Source organism: Musa acuminata, chromosome BXJ3-3 (assembly GCF_036884655.1).
Source record: "Musa acuminata AAA Group cultivar baxijiao chromosome BXJ3-3, Cavendish_Baxijiao_AAA, whole genome shotgun sequence".
Lineage (NCBI taxonomy): Eukaryota > Viridiplantae > Streptophyta > Magnoliopsida > Zingiberales > Musaceae > Musa > Musa acuminata.
The window spans coordinates 9632267-9657450 of record NC_088351.1 but is presented as its reverse complement, the minus strand read 5'-3'; the positions used below and the strand labels follow the sequence as shown (position 1 = coordinate 9657450).

General features: G+C 39.9%; 2 protein-coding genes across 2 annotated transcripts; both read right to left on the bottom strand.

The window, feature by feature from the left end:
• Window positions 1–110: 110 nt before the first annotated feature.
• Window positions 111–19887, bottom strand: LOC103978145 (uncharacterized). Its single transcript, XM_009393844.3, has 10 exons — window positions 15847–19887; window positions 7705–7894; window positions 7423–7567; window positions 6159–6237; window positions 3310–3397; window positions 2949–3219; window positions 2823–2865; window positions 2631–2734; window positions 495–955; window positions 111–385 (listed from the first exon to the last, which is right to left on the bottom strand). The coding sequence occupies exons 1-10, from the start codon at window positions 19481–19483 to the stop codon at window positions 358–360; spliced, it is 5046 nt and encodes a 1681-aa protein (XP_009392119.2). The 5' UTR covers window positions 19484–19887; the 3' UTR covers window positions 111–357.
• Window positions 19888–20038: 151 nt separating this feature from the next.
• On the bottom strand, window positions 20039–21555 carry LOC135633055 (uncharacterized). Its single transcript, XM_065142115.1, has 2 exons — window positions 21003–21555; window positions 20039–20369 (listed from the first exon to the last, which is right to left on the bottom strand). The coding sequence occupies exons 1-2, from the start codon at window positions 21273–21275 to the stop codon at window positions 20127–20129; spliced, it is 516 nt and encodes a 171-aa protein (XP_064998187.1). The 5' UTR covers window positions 21276–21555; the 3' UTR covers window positions 20039–20126.
• Window positions 21556–25184: the final 3629 nt, after the last annotated feature.

Genomic DNA, 25184 nt, shown 5'->3' with positions numbered 1-25184 from the left:
CATTAAAGACAACTAACTACAGGAGACAATATGTAATTAGCCCATGATTTAAGTTGCACAAAAGTTGAACACGATGACCAAATCCTTGCATATTTGCCCCGAGAATATCATTAGTATCAATATCCAAACACAAATCCCCTTTGTATTAATGACATCCTTTACAATATCCTTCAAATTAACATACAAGCATTGTGGAGAGATACCTATGACTTACAAAACTTCTGCTGTTTTGTTTCCACTATAAAAACCCACGGCCTGTGACTGTTTCATCATAACCTGACATCCTTGCGAGCAAACGGCCAACACATCACAGCAATGCAGATGTTGGAAAACACGTACCTGGATCTCCAGCCCCCTTCAGCCACAGCTACAGCCATAACCATTGCTGCAGAGAAGAAAGCAGGAGCCTTACCAAAAACATCCACCTGAAAAAGAATTAAATAAAAGAAAACATGATAGAAGAATTGGTTTGATTAGAGAGGGGAAAGAATCACTGGTTGTTATAATTATATGAACTATCGGCAGAGAGTGGCATCGAGTAATCCTTTCTCATGATGCGTATCGGCTTGATTAAAGCATCAAGGTTGTCTTTCTGCATGAGAGAGTTGCCCGAACTGAACTCAGATTGGTGCAAGTCCTTTGAAGCAACAAAACTTGATTCACCATCGTGGTTGTCAAGGCTGAGGCTGATATAGTCAGCAAACCGGCCACCAAAGCAGAAAAGGTCTTCAACCTTCTTGTCGTCTTCGTTGTCCAAGGAAACTGCTAAGGACTTGCCGACGTCACTAATGCTGGAACCAAAGTAACGGCCCCAGCTATTGCTTTGCATTGTAGATCCTTTCTTAGCCTTGCACTTGTTTTTGATCTTAGGATGATGAAGTTTGCACTTGGATCCTTGCAGACACTTCCCTGTTGCTTTATAGAGGGGGCACACGTAACTGTGTTTCTTATGGCACTGCTAGTGGATAAGACACAATTAAAGCACTCAACAAAGCAAGCAAGACAAACAATGAAAGCTAAGAACAAGAAAAACCCTCAAAAGGTTATTGAAGCTATAGTGTTCCTATAAGAACTATGCACAGTTGCAAAAAGAACATGAGCACATCCAATTAACAGAGTAGAACTTCTGCATAAGATAATTCATGTATGCAAAGAGGTGGTGCAGACAACAGAAGATCAAAGGAGGCTTCCGGCCGTAAACATTTTCTTAATTTGAACATTTTTAGTTACAAAAAGATGAAATAACATTTCATTAGAATTATTAAATTATATTAGTTAGGAACAAACATTGGAAATAAGCAATACCAACAAGAGCAATGCCGGAAAGAGTTCAATCAAGGGGGGTTTAATAACAAAATTAACAAATTATACAAAGAAAATAAGTGGGGCGATTTCTCAAGTAAAGCTCCACATTTGTGGGTTTTCAGCAAAACCTATTCAGTGTTACATTAAACAGGTTCCAGTATTAGATCAAAGATTACTAATAAGTCCATTAAGGTCTAGTGTTAGATCAAACAGATTACTATGTTAGCTTCATTATCAAATTTATAGGTATTGAGGTTTCATATAACATCAACAACAAAAAAATGTAGGAAGCAATCTGTCTACAATGTTTTTAAATAAATTACTGAACAAGGATGCTCTAATGGAGCTTTAATTAATTCAAATCTCCACAAATTTTAATTATCAACATTATAATGGGAAGTTCCATAAAATAATTTATACAAGAGTTTAAGTGATTTTTGATGAAAATTAAAAAATTCTTGATATATTTAAAAATAAAGGATGAAAAAATTTGTAATTTGTTTTATCATGACAAATTTGTAATTTATTTCGTCACTTAACCTTAGATTCAGATCTATATATTTTGAAAAATCCTATAATATTTATATTCATTTATTGTGAAAGAATTATAATAAAAAGGATGATGCTTAACCGATTACAATATTTTTTAATGGACTTGAGTGTTTTCGATTACTAAATCAAAACATTATAACTGGTCCGTCATTGGACTGGTTCAACCAAACAATTGGTCCTAACAGCTAGGTTTCAAGAAGATAACAAGGGCATTTTGGTCATTTTTCAAGGGAGGGGTTCTCTACAAGCAAAAAAAAAAAAAAAAGGAGGCTTGTTCTAGGAAAATTTCTTCCATTTGAATATCAGTTCTTGTGAATCAACCTGCAAAAGTAGCCAAAAATTTTCTTGTTCAAGTGCATGTATCTTTAACATGATTTATAGTTCTCCAAACATTGTGATTCTTAGAGTAAAAGCCAAAAGTATCCAATCACTAGGCTCATATCAAAAGCTTGTTGGAAAATATGGTAGGCTTTGGTGCACATCCATGCGAATGTCTTATTGCTAACATGTATCTAACACATCCGTGCCAAGGAGCAACATCACAACATCAATGACCATATACATCATGCAGATACAACTTCAATGCAATGACCATGTCCATGTACTTCTTAGTTCTTACAATGTCTAAAACAGCAAAAACAAAGACTAGAAAAAAAACAACATGCAAGAGGAAAGATCAAAATCTAGATGCAAACGTTAAAAGGCAAGGGCAATGAAGTATAATAAAATTATCCAACTACAGAATTAGATTATATATATAAAGTACAACATACCTCATCACCTTCCACACAGTATCCCTTGAGAAATCCTTCACAAACAGAAGCATTGGGATTCACATTTACATGCCTATAAGGGCAACTTGTATTGGTGCATAAACCTGGAAAAGCATCATGGATGTGTAACCAAATACATTTTCTGCAAAATTAATGTCAATTAAGATGTAACAAAGTGTGGAACAGGGTCACCTTGTAAAAAGTAGGAACAATCAGGCATTCTTTCTGGAATAATCTGTAGGGAATCTTTGTGTTAAAAAATGTTGGGAACAAGCAAACTAAGATATCATCCAGTAGATATGTATGAGAATCTTTTACCTTGTGAGTAAGCTTGCAATTAGCGTTTGAACATGAACCACTAAGATATTTGGTGCAAATGGCAACTTTAGTTGGGTCATGGATGTATGGGCATTTCCCTCCCTTTTTATTGCACTCTCCAAATCGGGTAAAAAACTGGCAATATTGTCGCTTCTTTGCCAAGCGCAATCTGGCAGTATGCAAACTCCATCGTACTTTCTCACTAGCTAAAATGCGGATAAGTTTTTTTGGATCCCTCACAAGTTGGTTACCGTTACCTATTCGTATATATCTGTTTGAAAAGATAAAACCAAAATTTTGAAAAAACATCCCGATTGAGTGCAAAAGTTCAAATCAATAAGCATATATGAAAACATCATACTCATTATTGCCACCCAATAATTTCCTTTGAGATAAAGATATCTTCCTGCTGTTTCTTACTCCTTGGTCAATAGCACACAAGTGTTCATCTGCAGGAAATGCCAGAACAAAGTATTCCAACATATTGCATAGTTAAACTGGACTAGAACCATGCTCAAAAGACCGTAAACGGATCTGAACTAGAGTTATAGTTTTATAGTGAAGCAGAACCGATCATAGGAATCTTAAAAATTCTGTATGTAATAATATAGAACATAGTAATTTTTAGAGACTATAAGAAGAATGCATTAGTACTGGAAGTCTGAAACTGTTACTGATTCCAAAGTAAAGATGACCCTTATGATACTGAAATCATTAATAAACCAATATTTCCCCATCTTGACTTCCTATGACAAGCATATCTTATGCACCACTCTTTTTTTTTTCTTTTTTTTTTTGCATCTGAACCATTATTCATAGAAATTAACTGGTACGTACACTATCAGATAAGGTTTAAAAGTCTAATGCACCTGTATGTTTTTTCCAATAAGCATGTCTTCCCAATGAAATTACCTATGAGTACATCTTTTGGTTTATTGTTAAGACAACCTCTCAGCAGTTTTCCTCAATGATCCAAATAAGCATGGACTGATGATCATGTACCTACTAAGTACTGCAGCCAATAAATCTCATCTGGGCGTTGTGGGAGAACATTGTTCACCCTTTCTTTCACATGCACTATAAAGCTATCATTTTGCCTCTGATCACAAGGTACTGAATATTATGGACCATAGAGTTGTTTTTTAATGAATTAGTAGAACGCACATACATGGACACGTTATAATACAGCCATCTATTTGTGTGCCTTCAACACTGTCACTTTAATTCTTTGCACCTCTACAGCCACATCATCCAAAAATAGGGAATAAGCTGTGTATTCAATCTGTCTAATTTCCTCCAATTATGATCAATGATACAGCTTGTGCAGGCTTCAAGTTTGGTGGGCCAAGGGTGTGCGGTAAATCTAAGCAGGGCCCAACCTTCTCTACCAAACAACCCATTAAGGCAAGGTCCCCAGAGATGCTCCTGACCTGTAAAAATAACTATTCATGATGGATTAAGATGACCTGTATCAGTTTAGCTTATGAATCGAGGTTGATGCACGCTATTCTTGAAGATAAATGTGGATTGCATCAAATTGTTTCAAAGAAGAGGTTGCCTCCAACCCAAATCGGCTCAATGATATTTAAGGTTGCACTAATCTGTTGTACTGAATAGCTTAAACAGAAAGCGGTTAAAAGTCAGGTCAAGCTTGTCTAACATCCTATGGCCTTGGTGGTCAGTTTAGGATGCTCCAAGAGATTAGCATAGCATAATATTGGTGTTTGAAAGAGATTCAAGTCGCACTTCTTTATGCAAGAGCAATGACAGTCGTACATTACAATGGTATGATGAACTCTGATGCAAGGAGATTGTTTAGCAAAGAACTCAGCTATACTTATTTCATTGACAAATAAAAAAATGGTATAAAAGATGCAAAGATCATAGGTCCATGGTACATCAAATTTTATCATCAAGGTTTTGTTGTAGTTTCTAACCATGTAACTACAATAATTTATCAAATGAGACATTCATGATTGTGCATCAAAAGTAAATGCCAAAACAATCTTCAACACAGAAGACAAAACTATTTCTTAAAAGTTATACTGCAAAGGTACAAATAATCAAATAACTACTGGTCACAAATGCGAAATTACTCAAACACTTAAAGCAAGAGCTCTCTTATCCACATGAGAACCAACAAATATAATAATAATCAAAATAACTTCTAGCGTTCTACAAGTTCTTCCGACTAAAGGTACAGCTTGGGGCAGGTTGATGAACAACCCTAGTCCAACCCAAGAAATAACAACCCTAACCCCAATCCAACCCTTGGGACCCCTGCCCAACTCCACACATCGAGCAGTCAAATTCATGTTTAGTCAGCTTATAGATGGGCTGGGTACAACCGCATTGACTTATTCAACATTTTATTTGGTAGAAAGGTAAAAGAGAGCTGTCTCCGGACCATTCATCAATCACAATGGACATTTTAAAATCTATGCTTCACATGACTCGATCATTGATTACGATGATCAATTAATATATATAACTGCAAAGCGAAAAACATACAATTATGTGTATATCTCAAGGTCAGATCAAATTGGTTGGATCAGGTTGGGTTGGGTTAGAAATCAACACGTACCCAACCTAGACTCGAGTCAGATTGAGGAATCTCAACCCTAACACAACCCCCCGTTAACCAAGTTGGATCAAGCATGTTCAGGACAGACCCAACACCTTTTGCGCCCTTACTTCCAATAGTTGAATGGATGAATCTTCAACATATCAAGATCTTCACGTCCATATCAAAGACATATTAGCAGCTACAACTGCCAAAAAGAATCTAGATTTTCACATGCAATTATATATCTATATGCATGTATATTTGTATGTTTGAATATCACAATCCTGATCCTCGGTCCACCATGAAACATAGAATCTTCTACACTTAAAGTACTCCTCAAATCAATAATCAAGGTAAGCTGGTCAAATTACCTAGAATATACCAAACTAAGTCCATATGAGTTTATGAGAATGCTATTACGAGTGCAAAGCTTAAGCAAAAACAAGATCGTAGTAAGTGACTAAGGCCATACAACTTAAAAAGATGTCATGTCAGTGATATATAGTGGAAAACCATTCCACACTTGTATAGGATTTTGAAAAGAAGGGCATTAAAGATCAGTATACTTTGCGAGCAGTAACAATTGTCAACTTGATTTGAAATAAGACTAAAATATAGCTTATGGAGTGAAGAATTTCCATTACTTTTATGGTCAGAAACAGAGGCCAACTTCTCTCTTTCTTTTTTCTTCCTCTCAACTTCAGCAACTGCCAACGCAGCTTCCTGTGATGCAGGATAATAACATCAGTTGAAAATTCAAGCAATTACAGATACACAATCAATATTTGGTATAAGAACTACTAGCTTAATAGAAGTAAACGATTATCATGCCAAGATCAGAAACAATTAAGTGAGACAGAAAGTGGACTGCAATAATGCAACTAACATTACTGCAGAACTCCACCCTCATCCCCAGCCCTTCAACTAAAAACATAGCACTCCCACATGAACTATTTTGATCCTGTTCATGGCAGTTGACAACCATACACGAAAGATTATGAGGAAATGGTTTGTAGAAATGAAATTCTAAGGTGATAGAGTAATAAAAAACTATCATTATGAGGTTCTTTTTTGCACTATAAATGTAACCTTTTGAAAATGCATGCATTGGAGGTGTAAAAAGGAAATTCTAGGTGTTATAAAGTTGTATACAACTATCATTTCAAGTTTCTATTTTCATTACAAAAGTTACCTTCTGGAAAGGTATTGGAAGATTAACTAGAATTGTAAAACTCAACAACATTTACATTGAACAAAATTTGAAACCTGAAAAATAGAAATATGAGCGCTGACTATGATATGTTCGACTTCAAAAGTGAAACAGGCTGGTTTATCCAGAAATAAGATCCTCTGGATGTGTGGCTACACTTGGCAGAAGCTACCTAGATGACAAAAACTGATGAGAAGAAGAGATATAAGATGGGCTCACAGTTACAAATCCTTAAATGTTTAAATGTCTCAGAAGCTGAAGTTTTTGTTGAATTACAATTAGTTCAATATGAAGACATTACTACAGAAGTCAATCTGCAAAATCAGATTAGTAAAACCAATGTTACTGAATAAGACATTGAGTATATGAATGCATATTTGTTAAGAAATGGAAACAGAAGTACAGAATAGCCGATTTTAATCAACAATTAAGTACAGAAGCATACGCCCTTGGCTCACCTACATAGGAAGACTGATTATTGGCATTGAGAAAGCTTACGATTTGATTCTCAAGTACCATTACAGGTTTAGAACATTCGTTACATAAAAAAGGGTCCATACTAGATGTTCACAAAAGATAACAGACTTCACTTGTACAAGCCAGGTTACAACTAAAATTCCACAATTCATGCACAGAGAACAATTAGAAAATTTTGTTGAAGACAAAAACACAGAGAGAGTTCTGATGGTATCACTCACCTTATTAACCACTTTTGAGCGTCTCTGCATGGACCTTGACCATTTCAAACTACATCGACCAACTTGTGACACCCCAGATTTTTGTAGAGAATAACCATTAGTTGACAGTGTGTAGGCTATATCCCTTGTAAGCAGCATTTTTTGACTGGATCCATCATGGAAGATATTTCTCATATAATTAGTTTCAACGGAAGGCAAAGAAATTAAAAAAACATATAATTAATAAATACATGAGAAAATAGGCAGGAATCAAGGGGTCCCAACCTTCATGTAAAATCTTACCTGCGCAGCAATAAGGAACGTCTCTTCAAAACTGATGAATTGTTGGTCCAATACGTAGTTCTCTTCCATGGGAAAAGGTGAGGAAGAACCTTCAAGCGAGTTAATGGTGAAGCACCTTTTTTATGTGGTTCTAAGCCATTCAATGTCCAGACACGAGAGAAACTGAAGTGCTTAAGCTGCTTCTCTCGAACTGCATAAATGAAAAATAAATTGAATAAATAATAAAATTCATAAAAGCTGTATATAACTTTGAGTTATCTGAAAAATATCCAAATGGAAAAAAAACAGATATGAGGATCATCCGGGTGATAAAAAAAAGCAAACTATATCAGCTAAAAAATTACATGAAATGTTAAACTGATGCTGCTCTGTGCTCCACAACAAAAATTAAGAGTAAATCCAAGAGATAAAAATAATTAAGTAGAGGTTAGAACTTAGAAGGAACTAAAATCAAGGACATCAACATAGATGTTCATAAACTATTTCTCCTTATTGTTCAAACTAGACAAGGTTATATCCAGATAGAGAGAAAGTGGGGTCGGCAGCAGCTTGATAATCTTTTGATTTGATTCACTGATTGGTCACTTCTCAATAGCACAGATGATTGTTTGGATTGTATCAGCTTGGTTTTTCTTGTACCCATCAACATACAAAGCAACAGGATATTACTATATCATCAAATAATTTAAATCAAATTAGCTCCTTAAGACTTAAAAGTGCTTCACAAACCTTGCTACAATATTTGTGACCTTGATGCATTTGCAAATTTCTTGGCTTTTACATGTGTGAACTTCAACTTCTATTACACAGATAGGCTCCTGCCTGAAATCAACTTACGTGTTTTTTCAGCCAGGCAATTCATGTTCCACTGGCTGCATGTACATTGGGACCATTGTACAAGCAACATTTTGATATGAGCTCCACAAAAGAGAAATTTGATATGCAGTAGCAAAAGCAAAGGACTGTTGCCTCATGCTGACCATCCATATCGGTCTCTGGCCACACCAATATGCACCAGTGAGCCCACACACAGTAACTGGTATGCATGAAAGACGAGAAGAGAAAGGAGAAGAGGAAGGAACATATAGCAGCGGAGGAATAGGAGGAAGAAGGAATAAGAGAAGAAGATGGAGAAAAAAGGAAGAAGAATGATAGAACCCTAGCAGATTCTAAGCTTGGGGTTGATCTCTTTAGGGGATCGGCCTCCTTTGAACTCTATAGGGGTTCTTTCTCCGGGTTGCTGCTCAAAGGCTGCTAAAAAGATTCATCTATTCCTTGAGAAAAGATGATGAATACATGACTATCTATATGATTTCTAAAATCCAACTCCTAATATGACTCCTACTCAAGACTCCTACTTTTAACCAACTTCTAATAGGACTCCTACTCAAGACTCCTACTTCTAACCAACTACTAATGCTTCTCTAAGAAGCAACCTCCAAACTAATCATAACCTTAGCCGGCCTCTTCACCTCTTTAATAGGGGTCGGCTAGGTAGGTTTTACATGAAAGCCCCTTTCAATGAAACTCAATTAGGACTCTCCTAGCTAGAGTGCTAACAGACCCGCCCTCTTCAAATCAGCCGAGGCTGACGATTCATGAATTCTGGGAATTTGACCTTCAAGTTGTCATAGTTCTCCAAGTGACATCTTCTACTGATAGGTTCGCCCACTGTATTAGCACTTCGGTAGTGGGGTCGTCGTCGTCAAGTCACGATCCGTCGATCATTAATGGCACTCGGCCGGGTCTAGAGTTCTCCTTGGGTAGTCATATTTGGTAGATGACTTTGGGCTGTCTTGTTTTATCCTAGCTTGAGCTTTAAACACGACACATGGAAGACTGGATGGATTCGGGAGCTGGCGGGTAAGTCTAATATGTATTCTACTGCTCCAATGCACTCTAAAATTTGGTAGGGTCCATAGAACCGAGGTGAAAGCGAAAGCTTCATAGATGCTCTAGTCTGCATTGATGTTTGCTTGTATGGCTGGAGCCGTAGGCAGACCTAATCTCCTACTGAAAATTCTCTTTCGCCTTTGTGTTGATCATATTGTTGTTTCATCCTTGCTTTAGCTGTAGTGAGATTATCTTTTAGCAACTTCAGCATTTTGTCTTTGTCCTATAGTTTCCTGTCTACTTGTTCTACTTTAGAGGTGCCCAACACATATTTTGGAATCACAGGGGGAGGTCGGCCATACATAGCCTCATTGGGAGTATATTTTGTGGATGAATGATAAGTTGTATTATACCACCACTCAGCCCAGGGAAGTCACTTTGTCCACTCTTTTGGCCGGTCACTGGTGAAGCATATGAGGTATGTCTCTAAGAACCTGTTCACCACTTCAGTCTGGCCGTCGATTTGTGGGTGATACGCGGTACTCATTTTCAATTTAGTGCCCTGCATCTGGAATAACTATGTCTGCTCCTGAAGACCCTATCACGATCACTTAAAATAGATTTCGGCATCCTATGCAATTTTACAATATTCTCCATAAAGATTCGAGCAATACTAAAAGCAATGTAGAGATTACGAACATCGCAAAAGTGAGCATACTTTGTAAGGCGACCAACCACCACAAGAATTGTACCTTTTTACTTGTGATGAGGGAAGCCCTTCGATGAAGTCCATTGATATATCAGCTCATATTGAGTCCGGGACGGGTAGAGGTTACAACTTTCCGGGACTTGCCACTGTCTCGCCTTTATGTCGTTGACATTCATCACATTGTGCCACAATTTTAGCAACAATATTTTTCATCCCTACCAAATAAAAATTTTACTTAATTCTCTTATAGGTTCTAAGGAACCCGGAGTGCCCGGCCGAAGGTGTGGAATGCATCTCTTGAAGGATGGTCTTTATGCAAGTAGAATTTGCCACAAGCATAATACGTCCCTTATAGTGCAATTCTTTTGAGTCCCAACTGTAATGAGCTACGGAGCTTGGTGCTTCCTCCAATTTTTTATGATCTTACTGGTCTCCAGATCTTCCTGCTATTCCCTCTTAATATCCTAAGGAAGTCGCTGGTCGGAAGTGAAACGACCGAAAATTCAGCTTGCTCGGGTAGCCGCGAAAACGCATCTGCAACATCATTCTCTTTCCCCTTTTTGTAAGTTATTTCATAATCATATCCAAGAAGCTTTGTCACCAATTTTTGTTGCTCAGGGAAAGATATCTTCTGCTTCAAGAAATATTTAAAAAATATTTTAGGCTTTTATGGTCGGTCTTGATTTGAAAGCGTCGCCCGATCAAGTACGATCTCCATTTGGTCACCGCATGCACAATCGCGAGCATCTCCTTATCGTAAATAGTCATCTTGATATGGGAAGGAGATAATGCCTTACTGATATAAGCGAGGGGGCGGCCATCTTGCATTAGTACAACGCCAATTCCGACTCTGGAGGCATCGACTTCAATAACAAAAGTCTTGCCAAAATCGAGTAGCGCTAGTACGGGCGTTGTCGTCATTGCGGCTTTAAGTTCGTCGAAGGCGGTGGTGGTTTTGTCCGACCATTGGAAAGCATCTTTTTTCAGCAAGAAAGTAAGAGGTGCATTGATCTTTCCATAGTTTTTCACGAACTTACGGTAGTAGCCTATTAAACCGAGAAAGTCGCATAGCGATTTTATGTTCCTCGGGGTCGGCCAGTTCTGCGTTGCTTCAATTTTGGAGGGGTCCACAGCCACACCTTCCTTTGATATGATATGCCCAAGATATTCCACCTTATGTTGAAGAAAGTCGCACTTCGATTTTTTGACAAAAAGAACATGTTCTCGTAAAATCATTAAAACAAGTCGTAAGTGCTGAAAATGATTTTCAAGAGCAAGGTTGTAAATAAGGATATTGTCAGAGAAAACCAACACAAACTTACGAAGATAATTCTGGAAAATATCATTCATAAGGCTCTAGAAGGTGGAGGGAGCATTGGCGAGCCCAAAGGGCATTACCAAAAATTCGTAGTGGGCGTTGGGCGTTCGAAAGGCGGTTTTCGGTATGTCTTCTTCGCACACTCGTATTTGATGATACCCGGATCGAAGGTCCAGCTTTGTGAAGACTCGTGCTCCCTTTAATTCATCAAGCATTTCATTTACTACTAGAATAGGGTATTTGTCCTTGACGATTATGTCGTTGAGAGCTCGGTAATCAACGCACATTCGCCATGTTCCGTCCTTCTTTCGTACGATGAGTACTAGTGAAGAGTAGGGGCTACAACTTGGCCAAATAACTCCTGTTGTGAGCATCTCTTTTACAATCTTTTCTATTTCATCCTTCTAGAGCTGCAGATACCGATATAGTCGAGTATTTGCTGGAGTTTACCCAGAAAAATCGGTTTACAATGATCATGCAGACGGGTAGGAGATAGGTTGCATAGTTCGTCAAATATATCTGAAAATTCAACAAGCAAAGGAAGTAGGTTTGGATCTTCAAATTATGTTGGCTCTCCCTTAGTTTGCTGCTCAAGTTGTATCAAAAAGTCACTGCATGCTTTGTGCAAAACCTTCTCCATTCGTTGTGTGCAAATCATCGTTACGTCGCCCCCACGTTTCTCGTGCAGTATCTTATCACATGTTTCCCCTTTTTGTAAAATTTCATAATTAATTTCACAAAATTCTAGGAAACATCACCTAATGTCGTCAACCATTCGATGCCGAGCACGGCCTCATAATCATCAAGAGGGAGGAGGAAAAATTTTGCAAGTATCTCTTGGTCCTGCAGCAACAGTTTCCCCCGCGGGCACCTATGATCACACTTCAAAATTCGTCCGTCGGCGACCTTAACTTCGAACCTACTGCAATTCTCGATAGGTAAGGCCATCCGGACAGAAACCTTGTTGTTCATAAAATTATTAGTGCTCCCGGTGTCAATAAGAACGGTAATAAGTTGTTTCTTTAGAAGTCCTCCCACTTTCATCGTTTGCGGGTTTGCGTAACCGACAAGGGCATGCATCGTAATATCAACCGGCTATTGTTCTTCATCCGCGACCTCTTCCTCATGCTCCTAGACCGCCTCATCTATGTCTTCAAGAGGTTCAATCAGTAGGAGACGACCCCTTTTGCAACGATGATCGCGGTTTCACGGCTCGTCGCAATGCCAACAAAGACCCTTTGCTGATCGGTCACGTAGTTCTTCTTTTGTCAATTTTTTTTGACAGTGAAGGACGGCTAGGAGCAAAAGGAGGTTTATATGCCGCGGGCCTGGTTTGGCACTCTTGAATCGTAGAGGATTGTCAAATCTTTGCGAGTTGGCCATCGATATTTTCATACTCCGTAGGTCTGAAACGATTCAACAATGCGTTCTTAAATTGATTCCACGTCGGAGCCCCATGATTGTATCCCAGCCAATTGTACCATTGAATAGCATCTCCCTCAAGTTGGATGGCAGCAATTTCCACCATAGAATCATAAGACGTTCGGTAGTAGTGAAAGTAACGTTCGACGCGCGAAATCCACCCCGCTGGGTCTCCTTCTTCCCATCGCGGGAAGTCCACCCTCATGCGTAGCTGAAGCATGTCCAAGGGCTATCCCTCCTTCTCTGGAGGCCTCTCTAAACTCTCTCCTCGCTGAAATTTGGTTGGACTTGGCGGTTGTCCAATTCTGAATTCTGCAAACAAAGCGCGCAATTTGTCCTCTAAGCGCGATTCAAGCCACGATTCAATCCGAGATTCCAATGCTTCAAATTTGGCATCAATTGGATCTTGAGAAGCCATAGCATATGCCCTGTAGATTAGAGATGTCCCTGTCTTTTTTCTGTTGATGGGTTAATGGCATGGGGTGGTGGAAGGTTCGAAAAAATTAAGGATCACGGAAAGGTACTACAGCAGATTTTTACGTCTAAAGTGTAGCAGTTTGGACGTAAAGGGTCAATGGTTTATATTGAGAATTTTTTGACAAAATCAAAGGGAAATCCGCTGTTAGGAAGTATCAAAGCTGTCGTAAAAATTTCGTAAAGATTTGGACAGAAAAAACGTAGTAACAAGACCAAACAAACTGTGCTATGCAATTGGAATTCTGCAGTGCATCTTTCGTCGTAGAGATAAAAATTTTACGATGAAAAGTTTATGTAGCAATATAGGAACATTTTTTTTTTTTGGAATAAGGATAACTAAATTACAACATTAGTAAGGTAGGAAACCAGAACCTATTGCAATTCACGAGGAGATCAAAGGATGATCCGCGGTGGTGGAGATGATAGAAGAATTCGATGACGATCTTTTCAGCAATTGTAGGAATTGCTTTGGGCGACTATGGAGGGCTGATGGATGGCTGTGGAAGGGCAGCGAGACGCCAAGAACGCTGCTCTGATACCAAGTGCCTAGCGAATTCTAAGCTTGGGATTAATCTCTTTAAGGGATCAGCCTCCTTCGAACTCTATAAGGGTTCCTTCAAGTTGCTGCTCAAAGACTGCTAAAAAGATTCATCTATTCCTTAAGAAAAGATGATGAATACATGACTATTTATAGGGCTTCTAAACCCCAACTCCTAATAGGACTCATACTCAAGACTGCTACTTCTAACCAACTCCTAATATGACTCCTACTTAAGGCTCCTACTTCTAACCAACTCCTAATGCTTCTCTAAGAAGCAACCTCCAAAATAATCCTAACCTTAGCCAGCATCTTCACCTCTTTAATAAAGGTCGGCTAGGTAGGTTTTACATGAATGCCCCTTTCAATGAAACTCAATTAGGACTCTCCTAGCTAGAGTCCTAACAAAGAAGAAGAAGAGAAAAGAGGAGGAAGTGAACCCAAAATTGGCAACGACAAGCAACTAGGACCTCCGAGCAGCTAAGCTCGCAAGTTTTGCGTATACAACACAGAGGGATCGCATTCCAACAATTGTTTAATAGTTTTTTCTTTAACAATTCGGATCAAACTGCCCAAAACGAGGGTGAGTTGGGTATCATTCATTTTGTACCGATCCAGGCAAAATTGCATTCTATGATTGCGACAATATAGCCTTCAAGCATTAAAGAATATCAAAGGCCATAGGTGTCACACCTACTAGATATCTATCTCCATTATCACTCCTCACACTTGGTATTACCTGTCTTCAAAGGTTTGTTTAGAGATCCAATTCTCATTCTCACAGCTGGTCCATCTAAACAAGGTTTAAAGGTTTGTAGAAAGCTACAATTACCAGGGACCCCTAGAATGAATTAAACATTGATGATGGAGATAGTAAGAAGAACATAAACATTCAAACATCAGGTTGTCCAAGGCTTTTATAATGAATATCAGGATTTCATCTTATGTAAAATTAAAAATGTAATCCTTATTTAATAGAGAAACTCTTTTATGTTCAAAACAAGTTAAAAGACAAATGTGCACCCACACACAACGAATTCTACTTTCATGAATTAGTACATGAAATTTGAAAATGAGATTTAGAAGCAAAATGCAATGACTTCATAAAGTTGCACTCCAAATTAAATATAGGGGCAGTACCTTTTCTGGAAACTATCAACTAAGATCATTGCTGCAAAAGATCTGGATTTCAATTCAATCAAATCATGCACTGACAAAATGTTTTGCATAATTTTATTTGGAATAGAATAGTATTTTATTCTAATACGCTCAATACATAAAAGAAGTTTCAATCAAATCACAAGAATTCGCATCATATGTAGGAATCTGTCTAACACTAAGGAGAATAAGTGATGACAATTTTCTGTCAAAAAAGGTAGTCGATGATGTTATCATTAAAAAGGCAGGATCCGTGTCAAATATCTAAAAAAAACATGTGGTAAAATGGATGTTGTTTCTAACACCAATGGTCTCACTATCTCTTCTGTATTATTGTTACAAGTTGTAACAAACACTACTTGAGAAAAATTGATTCCTATTCCGATAAAAGATATTCAAGCCAAGATCTGTAGCTTTAGAGTTATACAGCTAAATATCTACATCTATTTACCAAGTTTAATATGCCTAATTGTCTACATCTACTTTACAATTGTTACAATTAGTTGAATAATAATAATGGAAATGACAGCAAGGCAAAATAAACAGTCCATACTTGCAGATGCGAGCATATGAACAAAAAAGATGCACAAACAGCAAAAATAAATTAAAGAGAAAAAAAAACATAAGACACGATAATTTATTGGAGTCAAATGATATGTATATAGAGACACACGCAAACACACATACCTTTATTCAATTTCTTCTTGAGTAGACTAGAAGAGCTGCGATTTGAGGTGAATATAGGAACCTTTTTCTCATCTGAACTTGTATTTTCAGCATGAACCATGTCCTGCTTATTTTGACCATCTGAAGAATATATAGTCCGTACAAGCTGGTTCTTCTTTTTCCTGTAGTAAAGATCTGATGATGCCGAGGAAGGAAATGTTTGGGCCTTGTCCAAAGAAGGGTTAGCTGAATCAGTAGGTTTAGGCCCAGAAGCAGCAACCAACTGATTAGACTTGTGTTTCACATATACCATACTCTTAGTACACAAAGGGTCGGATGTTTCATCAATCTTGACATTTTGGTCATCAACACTGCAGGAAGCCAAGTCAAGTGGTCTGCTGTGAACCTCAGTCCTAACTTCACGAATAGAGTTCTCTGATAAGGGATGAGGAGCTTCCAACAAAGGGTCAGCAGTGGAGTTTGATAACTTTGTGCCAAGAGGTAAAGGAGGTGTTTTAGGTCTCTCAAAAGAAGTATTAGAACAAGTAAAACCATCATTGGTAGTATCTTTACTCTCAAAATTCATGCTTTTCTCCATATTATCTTTGCTCAATTTACTCGAAATGCCCAGAGTATGTGATGGCTGAGGAGGAAACTCAATAGATGGTTTCCTAATAAGACTATTACCTTTACGAACATAAGAGCTTTGAAGCTTTCCAGGCTTCTTTGGTGATTGTTTACACAACGAACCAACTCTTTGAGACTGCAGAACCACCTGAGAACTTGAAGAGGAAGCATCATTTCGACGCCATGTCTTGTTTCTCAAATTGTGACGTGAATGAGCTGATTCCTTCAGTGAATTTACTAAATTAGCTCGACTTGGAACAACTTTTGGAACACCAGAACTCAGAAAGGTTTTCTGGCCCAAATGCACTTGTCCGTTGACTGGTTTTGATTCTGTGATCTTTTGTTTCTCAGAGTCATGTGACAACAAGTTCTTTTGTTTCCCAAGAATAGGTTTACAATTAATGTCTTCATCTGATTTGACACCTTCAGCTTCAGATACCAAAGATCCCTTAACAGGTAAGGAACAGTTGTCTTCCTTGCTAAGTTTCTGGTCTTGCTTATCACAACAGTTGTTGAAGTTAGCGCAACCGTAGCTGTCAGGCAATCCTGGATGGAGTTGTTCTGGCACTGTAAAATGAGAAGCATCTTGAGTTTCAGACATAATGAAGGAACAAATTGCTAAACTATTCCCTCCAGGTCTCAAACAATCAGATTGAGGTATTTCAACATGAGCATGAATACTACAACCATCATCTTTTTCAAATATGGCAGTTTCTGGATGGTATTCCCCTGCGACTGCATCTATTAACAGCGGAGGAAGATCTGCTGAAACATTCTGCATTTCCAAGTGTAAATAAGCATCAGCATTTGTAATCTCTCCGTAACCAAAATCCTTTAACTCTTCTTTTGCACCCTTATTGACCTCTGTGAGCTGATCTTCGTCAGTCTTTTTTTTACTTTTCAAGTTATTTTCTATAGAATCATCTTTGCTGAATGTGGAAGAAATATGATCAACTGGCATGACAAACTGCTCATCGCTCCCCAGTGGTGATGAAGAAGAATGCTCGGATGAAGATGGGACAAAACCATTATCAGGACATCCACACTTTTCGTCGTCATCTGGCCCATCAATATCCTGGTTGTCATGGTTATCAGATATGATATTCTCATCCAGAAAAATAGCCGATGGCAATTGCTCAGTGCCAGGTTCTGGTGCAGCCTCAGGAGCCCCTTGATCAAATGGCCTTGAGCTAGCATCATTTACAGCTCCAATATCAACCGGCGGACTAGTGCAGTTTTGGCCATCATTTTCTCCAAGATTGATAAATTTCTTCTCCTTGTCACTATCATCGCCACCAGCTTTGAATACACTAACAGATATGGAAAGATTTTCTGAAATCCTCTTCTCTGTAGCATTTGTGTCTGCCTTACAATGCTCTGAATTTGTAGAATTTGTAGAATTAGCAAGTCTAAATTCTGCAATTTCTGCACTATGACAGTTGCTGTCGTTAACCTCACCAATGGCAATGCAGTTGGGAGTCTTTTTTCCTGTTCCCAGAACCTTCATTGAACAAGTTTGAGAGTTGGCATCATTTGCAGGCTTTATAGAGGAAGCGCCTTGCTTTCCTGACAATTTTAAATCATTTAGTACCTTCCTAGGAGTATCTGATATGGGCTCTTGAGGAATCCCATCCTTCACCGCAGAAACGGATGAACCAGGATCAGTAGGAACGGCAAATTCCTCCCATTTTCTCACCAACTTCTTCTTTTTCACAGTCTTCTTAGGCATGGACTCCTCAGGATCCGTCCCATCAAAACTCACAGCCAGACTAGGAGAAGCCAAGACTTGACCTGCCAAATTATTTAATTTAAACGAGAAATCCGATACACCCATTTCTGCTTGGTGCTGGACAGCGTTACTGGAAGGAGAAAATGGTGCAGGAGAAGGTGAAGATAGAAAGGATGGCTTCTCCTGTATCCTGTTCCAGACAGATATCCCCGATTGTATTCTAGAAAGGGCACTTGGCCTCTTTGTAGGTTGCTTAATTGGTGAATGCGATATACTGTAATCATTTGTTCCACCACACATCTTCCTCTTGCCTTTGTTACCTCTGAAATAATTTTCTTGAGAGCCATAAACTGCACCAGCAATAGGTGCCTCATAGGCAACATCTGCATTATTATTTTCAAGAAACTCTCTATCTCCATCAGAATAAGAATGGGCAGAAGGTTGCATAGAGGGCAGTGGTGGCTGAAGATGACGTTCCATGATAGAAGCAACTTCTCTCCGATCCTCTCTACCTCTGTCGGAATAAGAACGCATCAGCGGTAGCTGCTGCTGCCGCCATTCTGTAACGGAAGCAGCCTCCCTGTTTCCATCTGTGGCTACAAAGTGTCTCGTACCCCTCGGGGAAGAAGTGTACGCTGCCCCTAGAGAAGCACCGGGCAACGATTCCGGGAAAGCACGGTGCTGATGGCCGACCTCTCCGTTCCACAACTGGACATGCCTCTGGCTTCGACCACCCGAGTTCTCTTCATGGTCGGGATCTTGCGCCCATCGCATCCTCTTCCTTCCCACCGAGCCACCATCCAGATCCTCCGGATAAAAATTACCCCGACAAGAACTCGCTAGCCGTCGCCTCTCATCTTCCTCCCACCTCAGTCGAATCAAATCCTGCCTCTCATCGACAACCCTAAACTTATTCGCATCAAGAACAGTGCATTCTCGGGGATCTTGGACGAAACCCTCGCCGGGGCCCAGCAGATGAGGCCGGCACGAGGGGTAGCGGTCCTCGGGCGGCGGCAAGCGGTCCGTAATCCGAGGGGAAGGCTGGAGGAAGGGGTCATGGGGGTGAGGGTAGGGCAAAAAGAGGTGGCCACCGTCCTCGACGGGTGCCCGGAAGTCGCGCTCGTGGCGGCGAGGCGGGTTCTGGTTCTGATACGGCGGTGGCGGCGGCAGTGGCGGGAGAAAAGAAGCAGCGTGGTGGGTCTGACGGGGGTAGTAATTGGGATCGACGAATTGGTGGGAGGGGGGAGCATGGTTGTCGTACCTGGATCGTCCGGAGAGGTGAGGGGAACGCAGGGGATCCATCGTCCACGCGGAGCGCCTCCAAGAAGAATAAGAAGGGGCAAAAGGATCGCTTCTCGAAGCCGCAAAGAGACACAGGAGGAGGAAGAGAAGAGCGGCGAAGGGAAGCGCGTCGGCGTCTGAAGGAGAATGGAGAAGAGAAAAAGTGGCCAAGGGAGGCGTATCGGCGTCTGGAGGAGAAAAGAGACGGCTGGCGTAGGCGGAAGGTGGGTGGAAAGTGGCGGTGATTAAAGAACGAGTGCGTGTGAGTCACGATGAGCGACACCGTATCCTACGCATAAGATCGAAAGGCTCACATCAAAACGTGATATCCATCCAACGGTCACGGCGCCTGCTAACCGAGTGCGTAAGCCCTACGCGTAACTTTTCCCTAGCGCGAGGCCATTTTTTTCAAGTTAACGGACCGACGCCACAGCTGACGCGAACGTCACCCGAGATCACCCACCTCTCGATGAGCCCCTTTGGGCCCCACTGGGTAGCCATTGGTTCCTCGAATCGCAAACGGGTTCGTGGGAAGACGGATCACCTGTAACTTCTTCATATTCCCAAAAAGACCAATTGGGTAGAAGCAGTGGCAGCAAGATTTAATTCGCCCAAAAAGATACGAAACCTAAATCTAAATTACTTGTGTAGTTCATCACCATCGTCACAAGCTTTCATCCTCTGAAGACTCTTCTTCCTTCGGAGCTCCGTCGCTTGGTCTGTTCTTCTTCTCTTTCTTCCTCTGCTTCTTCTTTTGGCGTTTCAGGCGTTTCTTTGCTGTCCTTTCCTCCGCGGCCTTCAGCCTTTCCTCCCTCCTCGCATTAAACTCTGCTACCTCTTTTCTTCTCTGGTAATCAGCATCCATCCTGGACAGTCGGTCCTGCTCCTTCCTCCTCATCTGTCGATACTGTTAATCACAAACACCTTCGTAAGGCAACTGGCAAGAGATGTGTTTGTCCAATGGATTAATTCAGAGAAAAGAAAACCAAGAAGCAAACAGCTCATCGTTTTGCCGCAAAAAATCTAAGAAAGTCGAAGAATATCAAAATGCTCCCTGTATCGAAGTGGCTCAGTATAATAATGCTCTTTCTCTAACATGGAGCTAAAGACCAAGTTGCAACTCAGGAAGAGAAAGTTATTGTGCAACGCACTAACTTGGATGGAAGCATGTTTCGATAATCCTTACTGGAGCATGATGGTCTGAAACATGCAGTTTGGTGCAGATAATTTTTCTTAGTGGCAATGCAGTTGTTGGTGAAATAAGTAAGGTAGGTTGTGAACAATCAATCAACTAACGTGCATTAGGAATGTGACAATAGGGTATACCAATTAAACCAGTCCTTAGTATGCACATTACAGATACTAAGAAATGAGAATGCGGACTAGCTTCCGAGTTCCAATATGAAAAGCTATGAAAGGAAAGTTGTCATGGCAACGATCGAACACTATCACAATTCCACTTCATATTGAAATATAGGATTAATTATTTAAAATTAATCTATAAAATGGTAAAGATCACGAAGTGGAGTCGGGGAGAGACCTGATGGAAATCGCCGGAGCCGGAACCGGCGGAGCTGCCGGAGGTGTTGCTGACTCGGACCGGGACGTTCTCCATGATTCTTCGAAGCTTCACCTCGAGGTCCTCCTCTTCCTCCCTCAACAAGGGTCCGCTCTTCGTGTACTCCACCATTGCGCCACCCCGTCCGCCCCCCGCACCGGCCTCTGCATCGATCGCAGCGCCGGTCTTCGGAGCCACCGCGACGAGCTGGAGATCGCTGCCACTCCCGTCGCCATCCCTCGACGGTCCGGACATCGCCGCGTCCAAAATGGAAGAACCTGAGACCCTGGTGGAGAGAAGGGGATCGACGAAATATGACGAAAGTAAATATCTCAAGAACCCCGTCAAGAAACGGGAAGGTGATCCGACGAGAAGCTCGAGTTGAGACGCGATCGAGAGGTGCAGAGTGGCACGCGGACGAAGGTTATCTGCGACGGCACGGCGGTCGGGTGGCGACGGAGTACGGAGCGGGAGAATTAGGGCGAAAGGTCGCCAGATACCACGACGACCGGCTCGAGGGTCAGGGCTTGGGTTTTTTTTTTGCCCGGATAAAAGTGCGGTTTAGGAAACGACCAGACCGGCGTGGTCCAGTTCGGGTCGGACCGGTTATCGTCGTGTGCTTCCCTGAAAGTTGTGCATATATATATATATATATATATATCAACCCAGCAAAGATAATTAGATGTCGAAGTTTGACTTCCGCGGACAGCGACGACACATATGCTGACTGACTCGGTTGACTCGTCTTCACGCTTAGCCTCGTCGCCCCACTCCAAACAGTGTATCTATATCCCTCTTATACGTTATAGCATTGAGGTTTAAACGTCGTAAATATAACCTTATATTTTCATAATTATTTTAATTTTTCGTTCCAAAAATAAATGGGAAAGACTAACTGAATCAACTAACATGCTATTAATATTATTTTATAAGCTAAGTTACATAAAATCTTCTATGTAATCAGTTCTCAGCATTTCTCACTCATATATAAATATAAAAAGATTCACACATGCATGCATGTGTCAATGCATGAGAAGTCACATAGATAAATAAATGAAGGGTAATCTTACTCTTCTGTTTTTACTTTAGATGTCACATGATTGATGATGCTCTTCTTATCATACTAAATCATATGCCTAAGAACAAACTACGTTGAAGACAGAGATGTGTAGGAGTTTTATTGGTTGTAAAGATTTAACTGAACTGCCATATAAAATGAAGAAATGTGAAGCATGTGAGGCTTTACAGGCAAAAGGATTATTTTTTGTTTGTTCGCTAATTTAATTATGCGTTCATTTAGGTTATTTTGATGGTAATTTTTCGCTTGATTGACACTAGATTTTATTCAATCAGTACCAGTCATTGTCAAACTCGGTCAATCTTTGTAAGTTATCCACAAAAATCGTTAGGATAAATTAATTCATTATATTAATTTTTTTTAATGCAATCGATCTAATCGATTGGACTAATTTCTGAAAATAAGTCGTTTTATATTTTTCTTGGGAAACGCTCTCATTTTTAGAATTCTTAAACATCACTATTTTTTTTTGCCTAATATCTAAAATATTTTTTTTTTGTTTTTATATACATCGATAACTAGTTCGATTATAACATTTTTAGTAATATTAAAAATTATTATAATATAATAATATAACGTAGAAAAAATGTAATATAGTGTTTCTATTTTCGACAATACTAACAAAATACTATAATATAATATAAAAATATTTTTCAATATAATATTTTTATATTGTATGATATAGGTTTTTTGGTATTATTGAAAATATTATAATGTTGTATAAAAAATATTATAACTAGACTGATTTACCTTATAGACCAATCAATATAACAAAAGAGGGAAATGTAGAAAAAAATAAGTGTTGGTGATTAGCGGTATTTAAAAAATTACGTAAAAAGGGGTAATGTTTGATAATTCTAAAAATGTGGAACGTTTGTTGAGAAAAATAAAAAAAATTAATTCATTCGATTTGATTTTTGATTTATCAAGTTTGATCACACAATTAGATCCGGTTATATACAGACAGTAGAGATACAAATTGTACGTTCTAAATGAGATGTGTAATCGGAGAGGATCAAATCGTACAAACTGTACTCGAAGAGTGTTGGCGACGCATCGATAAGATAGCCTCATGAGGGAGGGGGGGAGGGGTTTTCTGCTGCGTGAAGGGAGTGGGTATGCCACCCACTTCGTCGTAAACCCGATGTTAGTAGATAGTGTCTATGGGCCAAAGACGATTGGGATTGATGATCGATGCACCTTAGGTAGTGAGGATCACATGACAATACATAACATGAATAAGATAAATAATCTAGTGTAGTATGGATGGTATAGCTTATCATTACAAAAAAATATATATAATTGGTGGCAAAACATATTCAGATTCCATGCATCTAAACTAGCTTGAGCATCTTTGACGAGAATCTCGAATTTGTTTGTTGTCGGTTGATGACTAGAAAATAGGTGATTTTTTTAAAAAAAATCAAGTTTTATAAATTTTTACATAACATCTCAAATTTTAAAAATCTTCGTAATACATCTTTTTTAAAATAAAATTCCTATTTTAATCTTGTCTTTGTCGGATCTATCACTCTCTCATTCCTCGCCCGTGGTCGACGATAAGGGAGGAAGGGGGCCAACCTCCCTGCACTACCCATCATCGACTTCTTCCTTGCTCATGATCGACGATGAGAGAATGCAGATAATCCTTTTTTCTTCTTGACTACATGAGCAACAATGATAGAACGCGGGGTTGTGTGATGCACCATTCTTTTTTTGCTTGTGACTTACAACAAGAGTGACTTACGAGTGACAATGACGAAAAAGAGCCATATGGGAGAGACGAGGACGATGGACAAAGACGATGTCTAACAAGGATAGTATTATTACTCAAAAAAAAAATTCTATTAAAATTTATGAAAACAAGGGTGTTCTTTAAAAAATTTTCAAAACTGAAATTTTTTTCAAACATTCGCTCAAAAAAGAACACGTCTATCGGCTTTCGCTCGGAATATTATTACGGGGGACCAAAATTTAGTATCTTAATTTTCCATAAATTATTCGGATGCCAGTCGATCCAACTAATCGAACATAAAGTTAGTGTCGAGGGAAGCACCCTCGCAACCCACCCTCGGTTCTCTAACCATGCGACCGATCTCCATGAGTATAATAACATTTCTTCCGTGACCCCTCGCAGGTGCGCCAGGGGGCAGGAGGGTTGCGGATGCACGTGCGGGTGTAACTGCTGCCTGCGTTCTCTTCCGCATTCGTAACGGGCAGGAGAGGCAAGCGTGGGGGCAGTGGGGGAGAGTTCGACCGAGAGACAGCTGTCAACGCGTAACAGTTCGGTTGCGTTCTTTTTGTCCGTTTCCGATCCATACTTTTCTACAGTGAGGTGTGATAGTAATTATTATGCTCGGCGACATAACCAAAACTTTAAAGAAATGGACGGAAATGCGGAGAGGTCGGTCGCAATTTAACAAAGGGTGGTCCAATCAAGTGGAGATGGGATTTCTGCAGGTGTTTGGCGGTTGAGGCGACCAATTGACAACGGCTGGACGACAGAGTCAGCAGAGAAACGAAAGGGAAGGGGCCGTTACAGAGCTGCCGCTGGTGGGAGGTTGACAGGCTGGAGTGACGGGACGGCAGTAATGATCCACCTTCTGATTTCGAGACGAGTTTTGTCGTCTTCTTCTATCATGCAACGCAAACATTATATGAAACCATTAAAGTCAGAAAAAGACGCGCCCGTCACTGTGCTATCCGACCTCCTCAAATCCAAATCTTAGGCTAACTGATACAATGGGAATATTTACGTGGCAGGGAATACCCAAAAAAAATAAAAAATGCAAGCTGGTGCCAGTTCGGTCCTTGTCAATTGCATACACGAATGAGACCATGAGAGAGAGCCCGCCAAGTGGACGGCTGAGGTGAAGTCCCTGAGAAGGATCATGGGATACTGAATGAAGAGTCCCATCACCGGACGTGATGCGTGTACCGTCCCCGATATGGAGCTTTAAAAGCGTATGGGGTGAATACGGTCGTCCGTACGGGAAGGGACGAGAACAAAGGTATAAATACACTACGGAGGAAGGGGTCGTTGCTTTCATATTTTAAGAGAAAATACAAAAAAAGGGGAGGGAATT

Coding starts and splice junctions, on each gene's coding strand:
- LOC103978145 (XM_009393844.3), bottom strand. CDS start 19,483: ATGGATCCCCTGCGTTCCCCTCACCTCTCCGGACGATCCAGGTACGAC. Junction 3,398..6,158: donor CTCTGTTTCTGACCATAAAA/GTAATGGAAATT, acceptor CATTTCCTGCAG/ATGAACACTTGTGTGCTATT. Junction 3,220..3,309: donor TTATTGGGTGGCAATAATGA/GTATGATGTTTT, acceptor CTTTTCAAACAG/ATATATACGAATAGGTAACG.
- LOC135633055 (XM_065142115.1), bottom strand. CDS start 21,275: ATGTCCGGACCGTCGAGGGATGGCGACGGGAGTGGCAGCGATCTCCAG. Junction 20,370..21,002: donor GCTCCGGCGATTTCCATCAG/GTCTCTCCCCGA, acceptor TGTGATTAACAG/TATCGACAGATGAGGAGGAA.